The sequence below is a fragment of the Conger conger genome, chromosome 10, assembly GCF_963514075.1.
Source record: "Conger conger chromosome 10, fConCon1.1, whole genome shotgun sequence".
Taxonomy (NCBI): Eukaryota; Metazoa; Chordata; class Actinopteri; order Anguilliformes; family Congridae; genus Conger; species Conger conger.
The window spans coordinates 3,269,425-3,295,250 of NC_083769.1; the positions used below are offsets into that span (position 1 = coordinate 3,269,425).

At 40.7% G+C, this 25,826-nt stretch overlaps 1 protein-coding gene across 1 annotated transcript in view; it reads right to left on the reverse strand.

Moving 5' to 3' along the window:
* LOC133138578 (deleted in malignant brain tumors 1 protein-like) overlaps positions 1-25,826 on the reverse strand; it is a gene marked incomplete at its 5' end in the record, with an annotated part of 212,986 nt that overhangs the window by 48,981 nt on the left and 138,179 nt on the right. The window contains 9 exons of the mRNA XM_061257458.1: positions 8,775-8,792; positions 9,808-10,125; positions 11,427-11,744; positions 13,058-13,375; positions 14,676-14,993; positions 16,307-16,624; positions 17,925-18,242; positions 19,543-19,860; positions 21,174-21,491. Coding sequence (XP_061113442.1) covers positions 8,775-8,792; positions 9,808-10,125; positions 11,427-11,744; positions 13,058-13,375; positions 14,676-14,993; positions 16,307-16,624; positions 17,925-18,242; positions 19,543-19,860; positions 21,174-21,491 — 2,562 coding nt within the window. The remainder of the gene's footprint in view (positions 1-8,774; positions 8,793-9,807; positions 10,126-11,426; positions 11,745-13,057; positions 13,376-14,675; positions 14,994-16,306; positions 16,625-17,924; positions 18,243-19,542; positions 19,861-21,173; positions 21,492-25,826) is intronic.

Sequence of the window (25,826 nt, forward strand, 5' to 3'; positions counted from 1 at the left end):
CCTGTATTGAAGATTGTATTGACTTACTGTTGGTAGTGGAAGATGCTGTTGGTTGGGTAATGGCAGGATTGTCTGTAAAGGAAGCAGATGGAGCTATTAAGATGGCCCCCTGGTGGAAGCCAGTTGGGACTTTAACCCATTATGGACTCAGGTGCCCTATAGAAAACCCTTAGAATTGCTGAGGAATCACAATGCATTTCAACAGGCATGCCTCTGGAAAAGCGGCCATATGATCAAATAATGCTGGTGTCGCATCCATCTGTAAAGGGAGATGTAACACACAGGTCGCATCCTTCCATAAGGGGTTAAAGAATGACTGACTTTCTGGATGTAAAATAGACTTAAATAAACTTTGTTAAATTTCAACTGCTTCTCTTGAGCATAGTAGTTTCTGGCTGCATGCTCATTTCTCATTGTTCCAAATAAAGATGAGATTAAATGTAACGGTTAAAAAAATATTGGGTAATATATTACACATAAGTACAGTCTCTGGAGAGATGATGTCACTGCACAAGCTACATTTACACAAGCTAGAGTTAGTTAGTGTATTTTTTTGTATGAAACTGCATAACACTTGAAACTAATTTACCAGATATTTGATGCTGGTGGGTTGTGAGAAACTTGTATCTCAACTTGTCAGGCTTAACAACAATAGGACCCAGGAGCGAGACTGCAGAAGTGAGTTCAGGGTCTTTATTAACTTGGTGGCAGAGAATACAGGCGAGGGTCGACAGCCAGCAAACCGAATCAGCAGGGAATAGGCAGTTCGTTAACAAGTGGCCAGACAGCAGTTTGGTATACCAGCAAACAGAGATAACAGGGATAATACAAAATGATGTCAAAGTCACGGGCAAAGGGTCGATAACAAACAGGTAAGCCAAACAAAAGCAGAATCCAGAAACAAAAGTCAACAAACCAAAATGGGTCAGTAAACTATTGGTCAAAACAAAACAGAAGGATAGAGCAAGAGGTGCAAGTCTAAGACAAAACGGCTCGTAACAAAAATCAATCAGAAATAAACCCTGGAAAGTAGGTTGGTATACATACCAATCTGGCAAAGAACTACACAAACAGAGGGGTTTTCATGCACAGGTAATTAATTCCATATGAGATCATCTTGGTACCTTCTGAGTGGGAACCACAGAACATAGACCTGGGGTTGAAAATTAATTTTTACATTGTCCACTTTCTCTGATTCAAATGACTTGGTGGCCAAACCTCGAGCCCCTCATCCCTCTCTCATTACAAATGCATACATTGGCTACATGGGAAGAACTGAGTTTATTTTGAACATCTTATCAATGTTTATCAGTTGCATGGAATGCATTCTTTCCAAGTCAAAATGTGACATTCAACAGCCACTTAATTTTTTGTATGAAGGAACATCAAATTTAGACAATTACAGCCTACTGCTAGAAACGTTCAAACACAGGCCTAAACTTTCTTTCAAGAAAAGAAACATTTTGATCATGGCAGAGAAGCCCAATACAGTAGTTTTATATAGCCAGACAGGTCCGTTTGTAAAATGTCCAGCAGAGTACCAGATTGGTGCTAGACATTTCAGGTAACTGTTAGTCTGTGATAGAGAGTAGCCCTGAACAACAATTTCCAAGTATAGAAAATATTTTTCAAAGATTAACTTCTGCAAACAATCAGGTAGATAGCCAACTTCAGACTAGCTAGTGAACGCATCAAAACCATCACTTCATTTGTTGAGAAACTCAATGATTATGGATGGAATTGTTAACAATACACTGAATTATGGATTGGACATGAGAAGAGCTTCATATTTAAATTGTATAGTTAACTTCAGAGTTTAAGAATACACTGTCCCCTCTCATCCCTGTAATGAAGATTGTATTGACTTACTGTTGGTAGTGGAAGATGCTGTTGGTTGGGTAATGGCAGGATTGTCTGTAAAGGAAGCAGATTGAGCTATTAAGAAGGCCCCCTGGTGGAAGCCAGTTGGGACTTTAACCCCTTATGGTCTAAGGTGCCCTATAGAAAACCCTTAGAATTGCTGAGGAATCACAATGCATTTCAACAGGCATGCCTCTGGAAAAGCGGCCATATGATCAAATAATGCTGGTGTCGCATCCATCTGTGAAGGGAGATGTAACACACAGGTCGCATCCTTCCATAAGGGGTTAAAGAATGACTGACTTTCTGGATGTAAAATAGACTTAAATAAACTTTGTTAAATTTTAACTGCTTCTCTTGAGCATAGTAGTTTCAGGCTGCATGCTCATTTGTCATTGTTCCAAATGAAGATGAGATTAAAGGTAACGGTTAAAAAAATATTGGGTAATATATTACACATATGTACAGTCTCTGGAGAGATGATGTCACTGCACAAGCTACATTTACACAAGCTAGAGTTAGTTAGTGTATTTTTTTGTATGAAACTGCAGAACACTTGAAACTAATTTACCAGATATTTGATGCTGGTGGGTTGTGAGAAACTTGTATCTCAACTTGTCAGGCTTAACAACAATAGGACCTAGTAGCGAGACCGCAGAAGTGAGTTCAGAGTCTTTATTAACTTGGTGGCAGAGTATACAGGCGAGGGTCGACAGCCAGCAAACCGAATCAGCAGGGAATAGGCAGTTCGTTAACAAGTGGCCAGACAGGAGTTTGGTATACCAGCAAACAGAGATAACAGGGATAATCCAAAATGATGTCAAAGTCACGGGCAAAGGGTCGATAACAAACGGGTAAGCCAAACAAAAGCAGAATCCAGAAACAAAAGTCAACAAGCCAAAATGGGTCAGTAAACTATGGGTCAAAACAAAACAGAAGGATAGAGCAAGAGGTGCAAGTCTAAGACAAAACGGCTCGTAACAAAAATCAATCAGAAATAAACCCTGGAGAGTATGTCGGGATACATAACAATCTGGCCAAGAACTACACAAACAGAGGGGTTTTCATGCACAGATAATTCCATTTGAGATCATCATGGTCCCTTCTGAGTGGGAACCACAGAACATAGACCTGGGGTTGAGAATAAATTTTTACATTGTCCACTTTCTCTGATTCAAATGACTTGGTGGCCAAACCTCGAGCCCCTCATCCCTCTCTCATTACAAATGCATACATTGGCTACGTGGGAAGAACTGAGTTTATTTTGAACAGCTTATCAATGTTTATCAGTTGCATGGAATGCATTCTTTCCAAGTCAAAATGTGACATTCAACAGCCACTTAATTTTTTATAGGAAGGAACATCAAATTTAGACAATTACAGCCTACTGCTAGAAACGTTCAAACACAGGCCTAAACTTTCTTTCAAGAAAAGAAACAATTTGATCATGGCAGAGAAGCCCAATACAGTTGTTTTATATAGCCAGACAGGTCCGTTTGTAAAATGTCCAGCAGAGTACCAGATTGGTGCTAGACATTTCAGGTAACTGTTAGTCTGTGATAGAGAGTAGCCCTGACCAACAATTTCCAAGTATAGAAAATATTTTTCAAAGATTACCTTTTGCAAACAATCAGGTAACCAACTTCAGACTAGCTAGTGAACGCATCAAAACCATCACTTCATTTGTTGCGAAACTCAATGATTACGGATGGAATTGGGAACATTACACTGAATTATGGATTGAACATGAGAAGAGTTTCATATTTAAATTGTATAGTTAACTTCAGAGTTTAAGAATACACTGTCCCCTCTCATCCCTGTAATGAAGATTGTATTGACTTACTGTTGGTAGTGGAAGATGCTGTTGGTTGGATAATGGCAGGATTGTCTGTAAAGGAAGCAGATTGAGCTATTAAGAAGGCCCCCTGGTGGAAGCCAGTTGGGACTTTAACTCATTATGGACTCAGGTGCCCTATAGAAAACCCTTAGAATTGCTGAGGAATCACAATGCATTTCAATGGGCATGCCTCTGGAAAAGCGGCCATATGATCAAATAATGCTGGTGTGCCATCCATCTGTAAAGGGAGATGTAACACACAGGTTGCATACTTCCATAAGTGGTTAAAGAATGACTGACTTTCTGGATGTAAAATAGACTTAAATAAACTTTATTAAATTTTTATTTCTTCTCTTGAGCATTGTAGTTTCAGGCTGCATGCTCATTTGTCATTGTTCCAAATAAAGGTGAGATTAAATGTAACGTTTAAAAAAAATTCGGTAATATATTACACATATGTACAGTCTCTGGAGAGATGATGTCACTGCACAAGCTACATTTACACAAGCTAGAGTTAGTTAGTGTATTTTTTTGTATGAAACTGCATAACACTTGAAACTAATTTACCAGATATTTGATGCTGGTCGGTTGTGAGAAACTTGTATCTAAACTTGTCAGGCTTAACAACAATAGGACCCAGTAGCGAGACAGCAGAAGTGAGTTCAGAGTCTTTATTAACTTGGTGGCAGAGTATACAGGCGAGGGTCGATAGCCAGCACACCGAATCAGCAGGGAATAGGCAGTTCGTTAACAAGTGTCCAGACAGGAGTTTGGTATACCAGCAAACAGAGATAACAGGGATAATCCAAAATGATGTCAAAGTCACGGGCAAAGGGTCGATAACAAACGGGTAAGCCAAACAAAAGCAGAATCCAGAAACAAAAGTCGACAAGCCAAAATGGGTCAGTAAACTACGGGTCAAAAGAAAACAGAAGGATAGAGCAAGAGGTGCAAGTCTAAGACAAAATGGCTCGTAACAAAAATCAATCAGAAATAAACCCTGGAGAGTATGTCGGTAAACTCCACCACTAAAGAACTACACAAACAGAGGGGTTTTCATGCACAGATAATTCCATTTGAGATCATCATGGTCCCTTCTGAGTGGGAACCACAGAACATAGACCTGGGGTTGAGAATAAATTTTTACATTGTCCACTTTCTCTGATTCAAATGACTTGGTGGCCAAACCTCGAGCCCCTCATCCCTCTCTCATTACAAATGCAGACATTGGCTACGTGGGAAGAACTGAGTTCATTTTGAACAGCTTATCAATGTTTATCAGTTGCATGGAATGCATTCTTTCCAAGTCAAAATGTGACATTCAATAGCCACTTTTTTTATATGAAGGAACATCAAATTTGCACAATTACAGCCCACTGCTAGAAACATTTAAACACAGGCCTAAACTTTCTTTCAAGAAAAGAAACATTTTGATCATGGCAGAGAAGCCCAATGCACTAGTTTTATATAGCCAGACAGGTCCGTTTGTAAAATGTCCAGCAGAGTACCAGATTGGTGCTAGACATTTCAGGTAACTGTTAGTCTGTGATAGAGAGTAGGCCTGACCAACAATTTCCAAGTATAGAAAATATTTTTTTTTAAATTAACTTCTGCAAACAATCAGGTAGATAGCCAACTTCAGACTAGCTAGTGAACGCATCAAAACCATCACTTCATTTGTTGCGATGATGATGGTTGGAATTGGAAACAATACACTGAATTATGGATTGGACATGAGAAGAGCTTCATATTTAAATTGTATAGTTAACTTCAGAGTTTAAGAATAGCTGGGCTGTCTGTAAAGGAAAGAGATAAAGTTGATTAGAGTCCCTTTTTGTGGAGGCCAATTGGGACATTAAAAGAATGACTTGCCACCTACACCAAGGCCAACACTTGTTGTAGGTGGACTTTCCAGTAAGACAATTACCTCATGCATACCTCAAAATCCACACATAAATGTGCTGCAATGGCCTTGCCAATGACCTTTGGGTTGAACTGAAGTTCATAAGCACAAAGCATTGCCAGTCAGAGGTGCCACTATATACAGTACCACAAATGTGCAACTCATCCTTTTCTGACTATGTTTTCCTCCATCATCAAACAATTCAAATTCAGTGGACAAAGTGCAGATTCTCTGCTTTTATTAAAGGGCATTTTTTAATACATTTTGGTTCCACCATGGAAATTATAGCTCTCATATGTAGCCCCCCATTTCAATGTTTGAGACATGATGTCAAATAAAATAGTCATGTTTTGCATTTGGCTGCATATCCTTTGCATACCATGACTTCCTTAAGTCTGTGACCTATCAACATCACCAGAGTGTGGATATTTTAATTTCAGGTCGTCTTACAGGCGACATAATGCCTCTTTGCATTTGAATGGATCTCTATGGGAATTGGGGGCTGGGAACAAATTCAGTTGTAAATAAGCTGATACAGTATGGGGCACATTTGTCGGCTAAATGGCTTGAAGTCATCAAGGGTCCAAGGTATAAAATCAGCCTCAAACCATCCTGCTGATGCCAGATATGCAGTAGATACTATAAGGGTTGATTCTCCTGTTGGGCTCAATGGAAAAAATATTCAGGATCAGTATTTACTGCATATCTACTTACATATTCCATTCAGTATTTCCTGCTTATCTACATTAGGTGAAGCACAGGCCACAACAAGAATGGAGCACTGCTGATGTCTCTACTGGTGGTCCTCAAGCTCAACCCAGGTAAGACGGAGTTAATCTTCATCCCTGTTCTAATCTCACCCTTCTCCATTTCACAAGGGGATACCACAGTGACCTCATCCCCCAGTGCATCCATCCTTCCTGTACAACAACTGGAGAATCCGTCCCTTTCTCACCACCTACTCCACTCAGTTTCTCGTTCAGGCAATGGTCCTGTCCCTCCTGGACCCCTACAATTGATCCAGAACGCCACAGCTCATCTGGTGTTCAATGTCCCCAGACATTCCCATGTCACCCCCCCTGCTCAGCGTCCTCCACCGGCTGCATGTTATGGCATCAAATTTTAAACTTTGCATACCAAGCAGTTAAGGGATCTGCACCTGCATACATTCAATCACTTATCAGAACCTACACACCAGCCAGACCCCTCCGTTCCAGTACTTTGGGACGCCTGGCACTTCCCCCTCACTGCACCTGTACTTCTCGGTCACAACTGCTGTCTGTTCTGGTGGAATTACCTTCCTGTGGATGTCAGAACAGCAGAGTCTCTGACCACTTTCAAGCACAGACTGAAGACTCATCTGTTCAGGCTGCACCTTTCCCTCCCTACCTCACCACCATGATCAAATAACAAAATGCATGAACAGAAGAAGTGAATGAACAGAAGAAAAATCTAAATCAAATCAATATTTGGGGTGACCACCCCTTGCGTTCAAAACTGCATCAATTCTTCTAGGTATACTTGCACACAGTTTTTGAAGGAACTCAGCAGGTAGGTTGTTCCAAACATCTTGGACAACTAGCCACAGTTCTTCTGTGGATTTAGGCAGCCTCAAATGCTTCTGTCTCTTCATGTAATCCCAGACAGACTCAATGATGTTGAGATGTGGCTCTGTGGGGCCTATACCACTTCCAGGACTCCTTGTTCTTCTTTACGCTGAAGATAGTTCTTAATGACATTGGCTGTATGTTTGGGGTCGTTGTCCTGCTGAAGAATACATTTGGGGCCAATCAGATGTATCTGCCTATACTTCTCAGCATTGAGGAGACCATTTACCTAGTTTATGATGCTATGATGCTTTCTGTTTTGAAAACTTTTCAAAGCGAAGGTTGTCACCGCTATTCTTATGGATTCATGTTATGACTTTGCACCGCTGCCTTTGCGAAGTTGACCATTTGCAAGTCATTGGTGCTGCAAGCAAAAATCACCTTTTTTCTCGAGGTGGCTTCTTATTGCCATGTTTAATCTACTCTTTCTGCCGGTACACTGGATGTCATCTTCGGCAGTTTCGCCCAGTCAGGGTAAATCTGGCTGAATTCCCTCATGAGCATCTCGCAGGGCTCCAGGCTGCGACGCATTTTGTGAACAATTTTCACTTTCGTTGGCCACTTCAAGCTGTTCTAATTTGCCTGAGGTAAAACTATATAATCTGTAAGTATTATAGTGCAATGTAATTACTCTAGAAACTATACGTCTGGCAACATATGGCGACTCCTTCCCCCTACCAATGCACAATGCTTTGGCAAAGTTTAGGCTACGTTGGGAGTCCTTTGGTTGAAGGCACAATTCATTCATATTTTTGGCAAAATGCAAACCAAAATGTAGTACCCAGCTTAAATATTGCTTCAGATACAGCACCGAATGCAGCATTACATCACAGACAAGAGGAGACGAGTGTGGCTGAAACAAGAACGTAACGAAATGTAGGGAGCCTACTGTGTGTATTGTGCTTAGTGTGGAATAGCCAGTGCTGGTAATACAAAATTTGCAAGAGCCTCAGCTAACTTTGCATAATGACAGCAGAAAGACCTGTTTTCAATCATTTTCCTTGATTAACAATGTGATTAAGTCACAAAGTGTTGGTACTATCAGGTGGAGCCACTTTACTCAATTATGTAAAACATAAACTCTTTATTTGCACACATTTCAATCAACATTATTCAAAATTGATGATGTGTAGCTACTCTTTTGTTTTCCGGACTCATACTGCGAGAATATTAACGGAAAAGACTTATCTATCAATATGCAAATTTAGTCATTAATTAAACAACGGAGCTCAGGTTAGATAACCTTTACTGCAACACAAAGTGTCTGAAATTGAATCGATTAATCTCTTAAATATGGCTTGAAGAAAGAAGCTGTGTGTCAATTGATTATTTTGATGATAACTCTCAGATAAGCAAACCCTTCCCAGTTTCATTCTGGGATGAATGGTCATGAAATTGAACTTTTGTGTAAAATATTCATGCATTTATATTTTAACATGTCTCAGACAACTTCAGAATTGATTAACTTGACTTTCTACTGTGAATGGAATATGCATGTTGGTGGTGAGAATATTTGTAAGCATGTGAATGGAATCGGGATTCAGGAACAAGTTGTTAAAGTATCAATTTGACCTGGGAACTGCTTCTTGACTCACTTAAATTTCATAGTTACATTTAGAGCATAAAAATGCACAATCCCCTCCCACCCTGTTATGAAGACTGCATTGACTCACTGTTGGAAGATGCTCTGGCTTGGGTGATGGCTGCGCTGTCTGTAAAGGAAGCAGATATATCTTATTAGTGTCCCACTAGTACAAGTCATTTGGACATAAATAATGGAACGACAGATTCATTTTAGTTCCCTTGAGCATAGCAGTTTCAGGCTGCATGCACTTTGAAAATTGTTAAAAACAAAGAAGAGATGAAATGTCACTAAAAGAATGATTGGGTAATAGGCACATGTAGTCTTTGGAGGGATGACATCACTGCATATTATGGATGGAGATTTACTTTAGCATTGCCAACAGATGGCATACTACGAATGCACACACCAAAACATTGACTGTGCCATCACTTCATACCACAGCCCAGGAATGTGAGTTTCATCATCCTATATGAACGTTCAAACCAAGAGGGTTCAAAGAACAACAAACTCTCAGAAATGCAAACTTCCCAGTTTAATTCGAGGATACATTTTCCCAGAATTTAATGCTTGATTTGAATATTCATGCATTGTCAGACAACTTCAGAACTGATTCACTTCACTTGTCCCTGGATTAATGTAAACAAGCCCGTTCAACTTTAGGGGTAAATTTAGAGTAAAAAAAAAACAAAAAACACAATCCCCACTCATCCCTGTAATAATGACTGCATTGATTCTCTGTTGGATGTGTAAGATGCTGTAGAAGGGTGGAGCTCAATGCACAAGTTGCTTTGGAGTCACTTCAGGTGCAATTTCTTGTATTAACTTGCAAAACCGTTGAAGTTAATCCTGGCAGGTGGTGAGATACTTTTGTATCTAAAGTATCCATTAGAAACTCATGAACTCAGAATGCAGAGAATGGAGTGATATTTTTAGTTGAGTGTGAATACATCAGTGGAAATCAACAACCAATAAAACTGCAGATCTCTTTGTAACACAAGTGTGCAGCGATTCCTACCAGAGCAGGTGACCCCGGCGTCTTCATAGTGTTCACAGTTGTGGTTTCCCCATCCACTGTGGCTACAATGATCCAGATAACCTTCAGAACCAGAACATCCCAGGTCATCCAGTGTGATTGGGCCGCTACCTTCCCCAAAATGGGCAGATGCAGGAGCATCTACTGCCACCCCACAGTCTAGCTGTCTGCAGACCACATGGGCATCGTTCAGACCCCACTCGTCATCACACACTGTCCCCCACTGTCCTGCGTAGTACACCTCCACCCTTCCAGAGCAGCGGTCAGTGCCGTCGACCAAGCGCAGTGAGAAGGAGCTGCCTGCAGTGGACACACATTAAAGAGAGCCCATGATTAAAAAGATACCAGATAGCAGTTTTCATACAACTAATGCACACACCAAAACATCCACTGTCCCTTCATTTCATAGCCCAGATATGTGAGCCTCAGCCATTAACACCTTTACATATTTTCAACAAAGTATACAAAGAGGTTTCTGACAAAAACTCTCAGATAAGCAAACCCTTCCCAGTTTCATTCTGGGATGAACGGTCATGAAATTGAACTATTGTGCTAAATATTCATGCATTTATATTTTAACATATCTCAGACAGCTTCAAAACTCATTTACTTGACTTTCGACTGTGAATGGCATATGCATGTTCAACTTTTGGTGAGAATATATTCAGTTTAATTGCATGCAAATGGAATCGAGATTTGGGAACAATAAGTGAAGAAAAAATGAAAAAAAAGAAATTGACCTGGGAACTGCTTCTTGACTCACTTAAATTTAATAGTTACATTTAGAGCATAAAAATGCACAATCCCCTCCCACCCTGTTATGAAGACTGCATTGACTCACTGTTGGACATGGAAGATGCTGTAGGTTGGGTGCTGGCTAGGCTGCCTGTAAAGGAAGCAGATATAGCTTATTAGTGTCCCACTAGTAAAAGTCATTTGGACGTAAATAATGGAGACAGATTTCTTTCACCAAAAAATATTCTTTCATTTTAGTTCCCTTGAGCAAAGCAGTCTCAGGCTGCATGCACTTTGAAAATTGTTAAAAACAAAGAAGAGATGAAATGTCACTAAAAGAATGATTGGGTAATAGGCACATGTAGTCTTTGGAGGGATGACATCACTTCATATTATGGATGGAGATGCACTTTAGTATTGCCAACAGATGGCATACTAGATGGCATTGACTGTGCCATCACTTCATACCACAGCCCAGGAATGTGAGTTTCATCATCCTTTATGAACGTTCAAACCAAGAGGGTTCAAAGAACAATAAAAGAACACAATCCCCTCTCATCCCTGTAATAATGACTGCATTGATTCTCTGTTGGATGTGTAAGATGCAGTAGAAGGGTGGAGCTCAATGCACAAGTTGCTTTGGAGTCACTTCAGGTGCAATTTCTTGTATTAACTTGCAAAACCGTTGAAGTTAATCCTGGCAGGTGGTGAGATACTTTTGTATCTAAAATATCCATTAGAAACTCATGAACTCAGAATGCAGAGAATGGAGTGATATTTTTAGTTGAATGTGAATACATCAGTGGAAATCAACAACCAATAAAACTGCAGATCTCTTTGTAACACAAGTGTGCAGCGATTCCTACCAGAGCAGGTGACCCCGGCATCTTCATAGTGTTCACAGTTGTGGTTTCCCCATCCACTGTGGCTACAATGATCCAGATAACCTTCAGAACCAGAACATCCCAGGTCATCCAATGTGATTGGGCCGCTACCTTCCCCAAAATGGGCAGATGCAGGAGCATCTACTGCCACCCCACAGTCTAGCTGTCTGCAGACCACATGGGCATCGTTCAGACCCCACTCGTCATCACACACTGTCCCCCACTGTCCTGCGTAGTACACCTCCACCCTTCCAGAGCAGCGGTCAGTGCCGTTGACCAAGCGCAGTGGGAAGGAGCTGCCTGCAGTGGACACACATTAAAGAGAGCCCATGATTAAAAGAGACCATATAGCAGTTTTCATACAACTAATGGACACACCAAAACATCCACTGTCCCTTCATTTCATAGCCCAGATATGTGAGCCTCAGCCATTAACACCTTTACATATTTTCAACAAAGTATACAAAGAGGTTTCTGACAAAAACTCTCAGATAAGCAAACCCTTCCCAGTTTCATTCTGGGATGAACGGTCATGAAATTGAACTATAGTGCTAAATATTCATGCATTTATATTTTAACATATTTCAGACAGCTACAAAACTCATTAACTTGACTTTCGACTGTGAATGGCATATGCATGTTCAACTTTTGGTGAGAATATATTCAGTTTAATTGCATGCAAATGGAATCGAGATTTGGGAACAATATGTGAAGAAAAAAAGAAAAAAAAGAAATTGACCTGGGAACTGCTTCTTGACTCACTTAAATTTCATAGTTACATTTAGAGCATAAAAAAGCACAATCCCCTCCCACCCTGTTATGAAGACTGCATTGACTCACTGTTGGACATGGAAGATGCTGTAGGTTGGGTGCTGGCTAGGCTGCCTGTAAAGGAAGCAGATATAGCTTATTAGTGTCCCACTAGTAAAAGTCATTTGGACGAGAATAATGGAGACAGATTTCTTTCACCAAAAAATATTCTTTCATTTTAGTTCCCTTGAGCAAAGCAGTCTCAGGCTGCATGCACTTTGAAAATTGTTAAAAACAAAGAAGAGATGAAATGTCACTAAAAGAATGATTGGGTAATAGGCAGATGTAGTCTTTGGAGGGATGACATCACTTCATATAATGGATGGAGATGCACTTTAGTATTGCCAACAGATGGCATACTACGAATGCACACACCAAAACATTGACTGTGCCATCACTTCATACCACAGCCCAGGAATGTGAGTTTCATCATCCTTTATGAACGTTCAAACCAACAGGGTTCAAAGAACAACAAAAAAACACAATCCCCTCTCATCCCTGTAATAATGACTGCATTGATTCTCTGTTGGATGTGTAAGATGCAGTAGAAGGGTGGAGCTCAATGCACAAGTTGCTTTGGAGTCACTTCAGGTGCAATTTCTTGTATTAACTTGCAAAACCGTTGAAGTTAATCCTGGCAGGTGGTGAGATACCTTTGTATCTAAAATATCCATTAGAAACTCATGAACTCAGAATGCAGAGAATGGAGTGATATTTTTAGTTGAATGTCAATACATCAGTGGAAATCAACAACCAATAAAACTGCAGATCTCTTTGTAACACAAGTGTGCAGCGATTCCTACCAGAGCAGGTGACCCCGGCGTCTTCATAGTGTTCACAGTTGTGGTTTCGCCATCCACTGTGGCTACAATGATCCAGATAACCTTCAGAACCAGAACATCCCAGGTCATCCAATGTGATTGGGCCGCTACCTTCCCCAAAATGGGCAGATGCAGGAGCATCTACTGCCACCCCACAGTCTAGCTGTCTGCAGACCACATGGGCATCGTTCAGACCCCACTCGTCATCACACACTGTCCCCCACTGTCCTGCGTAGTACACCTCCACCCTTCCAGAGCAGCGGTCAGTGCCGTTGACCAAGCGCAGTGAGAAGGAGCTGCCTGCAGTGGACACACATTAAAGAGAGCCCATGATTAAAAGAGACCATATAGCAGTTTTCATACAACTAATGGACACACCAAAACATCCACTGTCCCTTCATATCATAGCCTAGATATGTGAGCCTCAGCCATTAACACCTTTACATATTTTCAACAAAGTATACAAAGAGGTTTCTGACAAAAACTCTCAGATAAGCAAACCCTTCCCAGTTTCATTCTGGGATGAACGGTCATGAAATTGAACTATTGTGCTAAATATTCATGCATTTATATTTTAACATATCTCAGACAGCTTCAAAACTCATTAACTTGACTTTCGACTGTGAATGGCATATGTATGTTCAACTTTTGGTGAGAATATATTCAGTTTAATTGCATGCAAATGGAATCGAGATTTGGGAACAACATGTGAAGAAAAAAAGAAAAAAAAGAAATTGACCTGGGAACTGCTTCTTGACTCACTTAAATTTCATAGTTACATTTAGAGCATAAAAAAGCACAATCCCCTCCCACCCTGTTATGAAGACTGCATTGACTCACTGTTGGACATGGAAGATGCTGTAGGTTGGGTGCTGGCTAGGCTGCCTGTAAAGGAAGCAGATATAGCTTATTAGTGTCCCACTAGTAAAAGTCATTTGGACGTAAATAATGGAGACAGATTTCTTTCACCAAAAAATACTCTTTCATTTTAGTTCCCTTGAGCAAAGCAGTCTCAGGCTGCATGCACTTTGAAAATTGTTAAAAACAAAGAAGAGATGAAATGTCACTAAAAGAATGATTGGGTAATAGGCACATGTAGTCTTTGGAGGGATGACATCACTTCATATTATGGATGGAGATGCACTTTAGTATTGCCAACAGATGGCATACTAGATGGCATTGACTGTGCCATCACTTCATACCACAGCCCAGGAATGTGAGTTTCATCATCCTTTATGAACGTTCAAACCAAGAGGGTTCAAAGAACAATAAAAGAACACAATCCCCTCTCATCCCTGTAATAATGACTGCATTGATTCTCTGTTGGATGTGTAAGATGCAGTAGAAGGGTGGAGCTCAATGCACAAGTTGCTTTGGAGTCACTTCAGGTGCAATTTCTTGTATTAACTTGCAAAACCGTTGAAGTTAATCCTGGCAGGTGGTGAGATACTTTTGTATCTAAAATATCCATTAGAAACTCATGAACTCAGAATGCAGAGAATGGAGTGATATTTTTAGTTGAATGTGAATACATCAGTGGAAATCAACAACCAATAAAACTGCAGATCTCTTTGTAACACAAGTGTGCAGCGATTCCTACCAGAGCAGGTGACCCCGGCGTCTTCATAGTGTTCACAGTTGTGGTTTCGCCATCCACTGTGGCTACAATGATCCAGATAACCTTCAGAACCAGAACATCCCAGGTCATCCAATGTGATTGGGCCGCTACCTTCCCCAAAATGGGCAGATGCAGGAGCATCTACTGCCACCCCACAGTCTAGCTGTCTGCAGACCACATGGGCATCGTTCAGACCCCACTCGTCATCACACACTGTCCCCCACTGTCCTGCGTAGTACACCTCCACCCTTCCAGAGCAGCGGTCAGTGCCGTTGACCAAGCGCAGTGGGAAGGAGCTGCCTGCAGTGGACACACATTAAAGAGAGCCCATGATTAAAAGAGACCATATAGCAGTTTTCATACAACTAATGGAAACACCAAAACATCCACTGTCCCTTCATTTCATAGCCCAGATATGTGAGCCTCAGCCATTAACACCTTTACATATTTTCAACAAAGTATACAAAGAGGTTTCTGACAAAAACTCTCAGATAAGCAAACCCTTCCCAGTTTCATTCTGGGATGAACGGTCATGAAATTGAACTATAGTGCTAAATATTCATGCATTTATATTTTAACATATTTCAGACAGCTTCAAACCTCATTAACTTGACTTTCGACTGTGAATGGCATATGCATGTTCAACTTTTGGTGAGAATATATTCAGTTTAATTGCATGCAAATGGAATCGAGATTTGGGAACAATATGTGAAGAAAAAAAGAAAAAAAAGAAATTGACCTGGGAACTGCTTCTTGACTCACTTAAATTTCATAGTTACATTTAGAGCATAAAAATGCACAATCCCCTCCCACCCTGTTATGAAGACTGCATTGACTCACTGTTGGATGTGGAAGATGCTGTAGGTTGGGTGCTGGCTAGGCTGCCTGTAAAGGAAGCAGATATAGCTTATTAGTGTCCCACTAGTAAAAGTCATTTGGACGAGAATAATGGAGACAGATTTCTTTCACCAAAAAATAATCTTTCATTTTAGTTCCCTTGAGCAAAGCAGTCTCAGGCTGCATGCACTTTGAAAATTGTTAAAAACAAAGAAGAGATGAAATGTAACTAAAAGAATGATTGGGTAATAAGCACATGTAGTCTTTGGAGGGATGACATCACTTCATATAATGGATGGAGATGCACTTTAGTATTGCCAACAGATGGCATACTACGAATGCACACACCAAAACATTGACTGTGCCATCACTTCATACCACAGCCCAGGAATGTGAGTTTCATCATCCTTTATGAACGTTCAAACCAACAGGGTTCAAAGAACAACAAAAAAACACAATCCCCTCTCATCCCTGTAATAATGACTGCATTGATTCTCTGTTGGATGTGTAAGATGCAGTAGAAGGGTGGAGCTCAATGCACAAGTTGCTTTGGAGTCACTTCAGGTGCAATTTCTTGTATTAACTTGCAAAACCGTTGAAGTTAATCCTGGCAGGTGGTGAGATACCTTTGTATCTAAAATATCCATTAGAAACTCATGAACTCAGAATGCAGAGAATGGAGTGATATTTTTAGTTGAATGTCAATACATCAGTGGAAATCAACAACCAATAAAACTGCAGATCTCTTTGTAACACAAGTGTGCAGCGATTCCTACCAGAGCAGGTGACCCCGGCGTCTTCATAGTGTTCACAGTTGTGGTTTCCCCATCCACGGTGGCTACAATGATCCAGATAACCTTCAGAACCAGAACATCCCAGGTCATCCAATGTGATTGGGCCGCTACCTTCCCCAAAATGGGCAGATGCAGGAGCATCTACTGCCACCCCACAGTCTAGCTGTCTGCAGACCACATGGGCATCGTTCAGACCCCACTCGTCATCACACACTGTCCCCCACTGTCCTGCGTAGTACACCTCCACCCTTCCAGAGCAGCGGTCAGTGCCGTTGACCAAGCGCAGTGAGAAGGAGCTGCCTGCAGTGGACACACATTAAAGAGAGCCCATGATTAAAAGAGACCATATAGCAGTTTTCATACAACTAATGGACACACCAAAACATCCACTGTCCCTTCATATCATAGCCTAGATATGTGAGCCTCAGCCATTAACACCTTTACATATTTTCAACAAAGTATACAAAGAGGTTTCTGACAAAAACTCTCAGATAAGCAAACCCTTCCCAGTTTCATTCTGGGATGAACGGTCATGAAATTGAACTATTGTGCTAAATATTCATGCATTTATATTTTAACATATCTCAGACAGCTTCAAAACTCATTAACTTGACTTTCGACTGTGAATGGCATATGTATGTTCAACTTTTGGTGAGAATATATTCAGTTTAATTGCATGCAAATGGAATCGAGATTTGGGAACAATATGTGAAGAAAAAAAGAAAAAAAAGAAATTGACCTGGGAACTGCTTCTTGACTCACTTAAATTTCATAGTTACATTTAGAGCATAAAAAAGCACAATCCCCTCCCACCCTGTTATGAAGACTGCATTGACTCACTGTTGGACATGGAAGATGCTGTAGGTTGGGTGCTGGCTAGGCTGCCTGTAAAGGAAGCAGATATAGCTTATTAGTGTCCCACTAGTAAAAGTCATTTGGACGAGAATAATGGAGACAGATTTCTTTCACCAAAAAATATTCTTTCATTTTAGTTCCCTTGAGCAAAGCAGTCTCAGGCTGCATGCACTTTGAAAATTGTTAAAAACAAAGAAGAGATGAAATGTCACTAAAAGAATGATTGGGTAATAGGCACATGTAGTCTTTGGAGGGATGACATCACTTCATATTATGGATGGAGATGCACTTTAGTATTGCCAACAGATGGCATACTAGATGGCATTGACTGTGCCATCACTTCATACCACAGCCCAGGAATGTGAGTTTCATCATCCTTTATGAACGTTCAAACCAAGAGGGTTCAAAGAACAATAAAAGAACACAATCCCCTCTCATCCCTGTAATAATGACTGCATTGATTCTCTGTTGGATGTGTAAGATGCAGTAGAAGGGTGGAGCTCAATGCACAAGTTGCTTTGGAGTCACTTCAGGTGCAATTTCTTGTATTAACTTGCAAAACCGTTGAAGTTAATCCTGGCAGGTGGTGAGATACTTTTGTATCTAAAATATCCATTAGAAACTCATGAACTCAGAATGCAGAGAATGGAGTGATATTTTTAGTTGAATGTCAATACATCAGTGGAAATCAACAACCAATAAAGCTGCAGATCTCTTTGTAACACAAGTGTGCAGCGATTCCTACCAGAGCAGGTGACCCCGGCGTCTTCATAGTGTTCACAGTTGTGGTTTCCCCATCCACTGTGGCTACAATGATCCAGATAACCTTCAGAACCAGAACATCCCAGGTCATCCAGTGTGATTGGGCCGCTACCTTCCCCAAAATGGGCAGATGCAGGAGCATCTACTGCCACCCCACAGTCTAGCTGTCTGCAGACCACATGGGCATCGTTCAGACCCCACTCGTCATCACACACTGTCCCCCACTGTCCTGCGTAGTACACCTCCACCCTTCCAGAGCAGCGGTCAGTGCCGTTGACCAAGCGCAGTGAGAAGGAGCTGCCTGCAGTGGACACACATTAAAGAGAGCCCATGATTAAAATAGACCATATAGCAGTTTTCATACAACTAATGGACACACCAAAACATCCACTGTCCCTTCATATCATAGCCTAGATATGTGAGCCTCAGCCATTAACACCTTTACATATTTTCAACAAAGTATACAAAGAGGTTTCTGACAAAAACTCTCAGATAAGCAAACCCTTCCCAGTTTCATTCTGGGATGAACGGCCATGAAATTGAACTATTGTGCTAAATATTCATGCATTTATATTTTAACATATCTCAGACAGCTTCAAAACTCATTAACTTGACTTTCGACTGTGAATGGCATATGTATGTTCAACTTTTAGTGAGAATATATTCAGTTTAATTGCATGCAAATGGAATCGAGATTTGGGAACAATATGTGAAGAAAAAAAGAAAAAAAAGAAATTGACCTGGGAACTGCTTCTTGACTCACTTAAATTTCATAGTTACATTTAGAGCATAAAAATGCACAATCCCCTCCCACCCTGTTATGAAGACTGCATTGACTCACTGTTGGATGTGGAAGATGCTGTGGGTTGGGTGCTGGCTAGGCTGCCTGTAAAGGAAGCAGATATAGCTTATTAGTGTCCCACTAGTAAAAGTCATTTGGACGTAAATAATGGAGACAGATTTCTTTCACCAAAAAATATTCTTTCATTTTAGTTCCCTTGAGCAAAGCAGTCTCAGGCTGCATGCACTTTGAAAATTGTTAAAAACAAAGAAGAGATGAAATGTCACTAAAAGAATGATTGGGTAATAGGCACATGTAGTCTTTGGAGGGATGACATCACTTCATATTATGGATGGAGATGCACTTTAGTATTGCCAACAGATGGCATACTAGATGGCATTGACTGTGCCATCACTTCATACCACAGCCCAGGAATGTGGGTTTCATCATCCTTTATGAACGTTCAAACCAACAGGGTTCAAAGAACAACAAAAAAACACAATCCCCTCTCATCCCTGTAATAATGACTGCATTGATTCTCTGTTGGATGTGTAAGATGCAGTAGAAGGGTGGAGCTCAATGCACAAGTTGCTTTGGAGTCACTTCAGGTGCAATTTCTTGTATTAACTTGCAAAACCGTTGAAGTTAATCCTGGCAGGTGGTGAGATACTTTTGGATCTAAAATATCCATTAGAAACTCATGAACTCAGAATGCAGAGAATGGAGTGATATTTTCAGTTGTATGTGAATACATCAGTGGAAATCAACAACCAATAAAACTGCAGATCTCTTTGTAACACAAGTGTGCAGCGATTCCTACCAGAGCAGGTGACCCCGGCATCTTCATAGTGTTCACAGTTGTGGTTTCCCCATCCACTGTGGCTACAATGATCCAGATAACCTTCAGAACCAGAACATCCCAGGTCATCCAATGTGATTGGGCCGCTACCTTCCCCAAAATGGGCAGATGCAGGAGCATCTACTGCCACCCCACAGTCTAGCTGTCTGCAGACCACTTGGGAATCATTTAGATCCCACTCGTCATCACACACTGTCCCCCACTGTCCTGCGTAGTACACCTCCACCCTTCCAGAGCAGCGGTCAGTGCCGTTGACCAAGCGCAGTGAGAAGGAGCTGCCTGCAGTGGACACACATTAAAGAGAGCCCATGATCAAAAGAGACCATATAGCAGTTTTCATACAACTAATGGACACACCAAAACATCCACTGTCCCTTCATTTCATAGCCCAGATATGTGAGCCTCAGCCATTAACACCTTTACATATTTTCAACAAAGTATACAAAGAGGTTTCTGACAAAAACTCTCAGATAAGCAAACCCTTCCCAGTTTCATTCTGAGATGAACGGTCATGAAATTGAACTATTGTGCTAAATATTCATGCATTTATATTTTAACATATCTCAGACAGCTTCAAAACTCATTAACTTGACTTTCGACTGTGAATGGCATATGCATGTTCAACTTTTGGTGAGAATATATTCAGTTTAATTGCATGCAAATGGAATCGAGATTTGGGAACAATATGTGAAGAAAAAAAGAAAAAAAAGAAATTGACCTGGGAACTGCTTCTTGACTCACTTAAATTTCATAGTTACATTTAGAGCATAAAAATGCACAATCCCCTCCCACCCTGTTATGAAGACTGCATTGACTCACTGTTGGACATGGAAGATGCTGTGGGTTGGGTGATGGCTAGGCTGCCTGTAAAGGAAGCAGATATAGCTTATTACTGTCCCACTAGTAAAAGTCATTTGGACGTAAATAATGGAGACAGATTTCTTTCACCAAAAAATATTCTTTCATTTTAGTTCCCTTGAGCAAAGCAGTCTCAGGCTGCATGCACTTTGAAAATTGTTAAAAACAAAGAAGAGATGAAATGTGACTAAAAGAATGATTGGGTAATAGGCACATGTAGTCTTTGGAGGGATGACATCACTTCATATTATGGATGGAGATGCACTTTAGTATTGCCAACAGATGGCATACTACGAATGCACACACCAAAACATTGACTATGCCATCACTCCATACCACAGCCCAGGAATGTGAGTTTCATCATCCTTTATGAACGTTCAAACCAACAGGGTTCAAAGAACAACAAAAAAACACAATCCCCTCTCATCCCTGTAATAATGACTGCATTGATTCTCTGTTGGATGTGTAAGATGCAGTAGAAGGGTGGAGCTCAATGCACAAGTTGCTTTGGAGTCACTTCAGGTGCAATTTCTTGTATTAACTTGCAAAACCGTTGAAGTTAATCCTGGTAGGTGGTGAGATACCTTTGTATCTAAAATATCCATTAGAAACTCATGAACTCAGAATGCAGAGAATGGAGTGATATTTTTAGTTGAATGTGAATACATCAGTGGAAATCAACAACCAATAAAACTGCAGATCTCTTTGTAACACAAGTGTGCAGCGATTCCTACCAGAGCAGGTGACCCCGGCGTCTTCATAGTGTTCACAGTTGTGGTTTCCCCATCCACTGTGGCTACAATGATCCAGATAACCTTCAGAACCAGAACATCCCAGGTCATCCAATGTGATTGGGCCGCTACCTTCCCCAAAATGGGCAGATGCAGGAGCATCTACTGCCACCCCACAGTCTAGCTGTCTGCAGACCACATGGGCATCGTTCAGACCCCACTCGTCATCACATACTGTCCCCCACTGTCCTGCGTAGTACACCTCCACCCTTCCAGAGCAGCGGTCAGTGCCGTTGACCAAGCGCAGTGAGAAGGAGCTGCCTGCAGTGGACACACATTAAAGAGAGCCCATGATAAAAAGATACCATATAGCAGTTTTCATACAACTAATGGACACACCAAAACATCCACTGTCCCTTCATTTCATAGCCCAGATATGTGAGCCTCAGCCATTAACACCTTTACATATTTTCAACAAAGTATCCAAAGAGGTTTCTGACAAAAACTCTCAGATAAGCAAACCCTTCCCAGTTTCATCCTGGGATGAACGGTCATGAAATTGAATTTATTGTGCTAAATATTCATGCATTTATATTTTAACATATCTCAGACAGCTTCAAAACTCATTAACGTGACTTTCGACTGTGAATGGCATATGCATGTTCAACTTTTGGCGAGAATATATTCAGTTTAATTGCATGCAAATGGAATCAAGATTTGGAAACAACATGTGAAAGAAATAAAAATAAAAATTGACCTGGGAACTGCTTCTTGACTCATTTAAATTTCATAGTTACATTTAGAGCATAAAAATGCACAATCCACCCTGTTATGGAGACTGCATTGACTCACTGTTGGACATGGAAGATGCTGTAGGTTGGGTGATGGCTGGGCTGTCTGTGAAGGAAGCAGATAGAGTTCATTAGTTGCCCACTGGAGGAAGATTTTGGAAGGAATGACAGACTTTTTAATTAAAAAAAAATATATGTTGTTTTTACTTCTTCCCTTGAGCATAGCAATTTCAGACTGCATGCACTTTCAAAATGGAAGAGATTAAATGGAACTAAAACCATCATTGGCTAATATGCACATGTAGTCTCTGGAGGGATGACATCATGAATGAGTGATTATATTATGGATGAGGAAACGTAGCCACTACACATTCACTAACACACTAGCAAAACTGTTGAAAGTAATGCTGGCAGGTGGTGAGATACAAAAGTATCTAAAATATCCAATAAAAAATCTCAGAAAACTTCAGAAAGCAGAGAATATTCAAGGGGTAGTGACGTCATCATCGGCATTCTTTGAAAATACATATGTGGCTTCAGTTTAAATGTACCCATTCTACATTTATTTCTAATATTGCCATTATTTTAATTTATTATTAGGACCATTCAATTTAAGGCAATTTCAGCCTATTTTGCACTAGTCCAGGGGTCGGCAACCCTGGTCCTGGAGAGCCGCAGGGTGTGCTGGCTTACACCAGCACGTTACTCAGCACTTAATTGATCAATTAAAGCAGTGGATTACACAGTTACCTCGCCTCACCTGGTTTCTTGGTTCTGAATCAGTTGCTGGTATTCAGGCGAAAACAAAAACCAGCACACCCTGCGGCTCTCCAGGACCAGGGTTGCCGACCCCTGCACTAGTCCAATAAAAGTTTAAATATCTCAAAAACAATTTACTGTACACATATGGTTGAAGACTTAAATTCAAGAGGTGGCTTCTACCATTCATGAATTTCAGAATGAACAAATGTTTGTCAGAGCATGTAAATACAGTGTACACAAAAGACACACATAAAAAAATTGATCTCAATGTCTGTACAAGATTTAGTCAAGATATCTACAGCCATTCAAATTCCACATGAGTTTTCCAAAAACTGCACCCAGATGTCTTCAAGTGTCCCCAAATCTCCCCAAATATAAAACATTTGCATATCTTTTTGTTCAGACATATTCATGATCAGAAAAGCTTACTTTCTATAAAACCCAGTTTTTTAAATACAAAATGTCAAGAAGATTAACCTTCACGTCTGTTTTATTCAGATAGATGAGAGTTTTATAAAGCATGCTCAAAGTGTCAAGAAAGCTCTCCTAAAAGTATTACTCACCCTAACAAACCTGCATCACATTTAAAATGGAACTTTATTTCAAAATTAGGTGAATTGGAGCCCTTTTAGCCCCGTTAGCCACTAAATGTACGGGTTTGTCTATAGCAAGTCCAACGCAAACGCTCACTTGATGTTTTAGGCACATCTGAATATTGATTCTGCTATTTGAATGCAGCAACATTCCTAAACTGTCCGTTGCTAGAATGTGACCCGTTATACCTTGTTGGAAAGGGAAGGAAACCCCCTACATAAGTGTGCCATCTTTTACACTAGTTAAGTGTTAAAATGACCTACCAATGCATTTACGCAACTATAGCAAGTTGTTCAAGATGGCATTTGGCATAGTCCCGGCAAAAAAAATAGTTGATCAATGGATTATGAAATAAACTTCAACGTTAGTCAGAAAACTGACTTGTAGCTTCATAAGCAGCTGGGATATTTGGTTCCATAAATATCTTATCTTTAGCAAATAATTTGCAGAACAAACTTGTTTTTCTACCAAACCGGAAATATGTCAGCCGGATGTGGAATAAAAGTGAGCTCAGAAAAAAAACGTTGAGAAATGGTCTGAAGGATTGTTATAATATATCTTTTATTGTCCGAGTCTGTGATGAGGTCGTGGTTGTAAACCCGTAAGCATGGCAAGGGGGTCCCTGTTGTTCTATTGCCTTGGATTGCAAAAAAGAGGATGATACAAATCTAAACTGCTGTTCTCGCTAACGGAGAGTCTTTTTAACAATCTGGCATTGCAATTTTGTGGTTTTATTACAACATCTTTTTGAATTATATAAATACAGGTATACCTAAATTCACAAACATTCTATTTGCACATTTTTACAGTAACGAACATGACATTTTAGGGACATTTTTCCATTTAACGAATGGAATGTTCACTTTAACAAAATTTTACATGGAGAAAAACGTTTTTGCTCAAAAAAGTCAGCAGATATTGCAACTGAGCCAACTCAATGCTTCCCTCTAGTTTTTACTGGAATGAAATGGTTTCACGTTTAGCACATTTACCAGCCAAGAAGCGAAAGTCACCTCAATATGAAAATGGAGATTACATTTAAGGAAGGAAGAGAGGTACACTTAATTTACAAACCAAACATTAAATCTGCCTGTGTATTGATCAACTAGTTTGCTAGGCAGATGTTTAAATTTCTACTTTTCAGTCGTTGCAATTGCACTGATCATTTCATTTCTATACAGTGACGGGTGGCTGAGAGGAACATTAGCTTACATCCATTCACATTGCAATGTTGGCAGCCATGTTTTGGTTACAAACTTAAAATGTGTTTTTTAAATGGAGTTGCCATTGCAGTTTCAGTCATTAGTTCAATTTAATAACCATGCAGATGTTCTGATGGTTTACCAATGAATGAAAATAGGCCTTAAGATTATTGTTTTTGTTTTTTTTCTTTATTGTTATCAACTGCCCGGAACGTATTTATATTAAATCAATGATAAATGTTCTTCGGTTTACGATTTTTTTATTAGTTTATTATTTTATTTTTTTACAGGTACAGACTTACAAAAAATAAAATACGACCAACTTATACACACAACACACAGACACAAAAATAATAATAATAACAATAATAATAGTAATAAAAATAAAGTAGTAATAATCAAGTTAATAATAATAATAATAAATACATAAAAATCTCAGCTCAACCCATCATTTCCCATGATATTATACATCAAGCATTTATCTTTATATTTTTTCCATATAGTCTACCCATGTAGTCCATTTTTCCTTTTGTAGTTGTACCTACCTCTCCAAGGAATCGCCACCTTAACGTGGTGGAGGGGTTTGTGTGTTGTTGGGGGCATTAGCATTAGCCCCCAGTAGGGTCTCCCAAGGCAAATTGGTCCCGGGGGAGGGGCCAGACTAAGAGCGATTCAAAGATTCCGTGATACGGCCACACAAGAACCCAGTTACTTCGCCCGGAAAGGGGAAACCGGGGCCACCTTCTGGAGCCAGACCCGGGAGAGCCAGACCCGGGAGGGAAGCTCGTCGGCGAGCTCCCATGGGGCCCGGCCGGGCACAGCCCGAATTGGTCACGTGGAGCCGCCGCCCTGTTGGCTCACCACCTGCAGGGGTCGGCATCAGAGTCGGGTGCTTTGCTGAGCCTCAGTGTCGCAGACTAGTTCTGGGGACGTGGAACGTTACCTCTTTGGTGGGGAAGGAACCGGAGCTAGTGCGTGAGACGGAGCGGTACCAACTAGATATAGTTGGGCTCACCTCCACGCACAGCACTGGTTCCGGAACCAAACTCCTGGAGAGGTGCTGGACTCTGTTCTTTTCTGGAGTTGCTCAGGGTGAGAGGCGCCGGGCGGGTGTTGGGATACTCACAAGCCACCGGCTGAGCTCCACTGTGTTGGAGTTCCATCCAGGGAACGAGAGGGTCGCCTCTCTGTGACTACGTGTTGCTAGGGGGAAAGCTCTGACTGTTGTTTGTGCTTATGCACCAAACGGCAGTTCAGAGTATCCGGCCTTCTTGGAGTCACTGGGCGGCATCCTGGAAAGGGTGCCA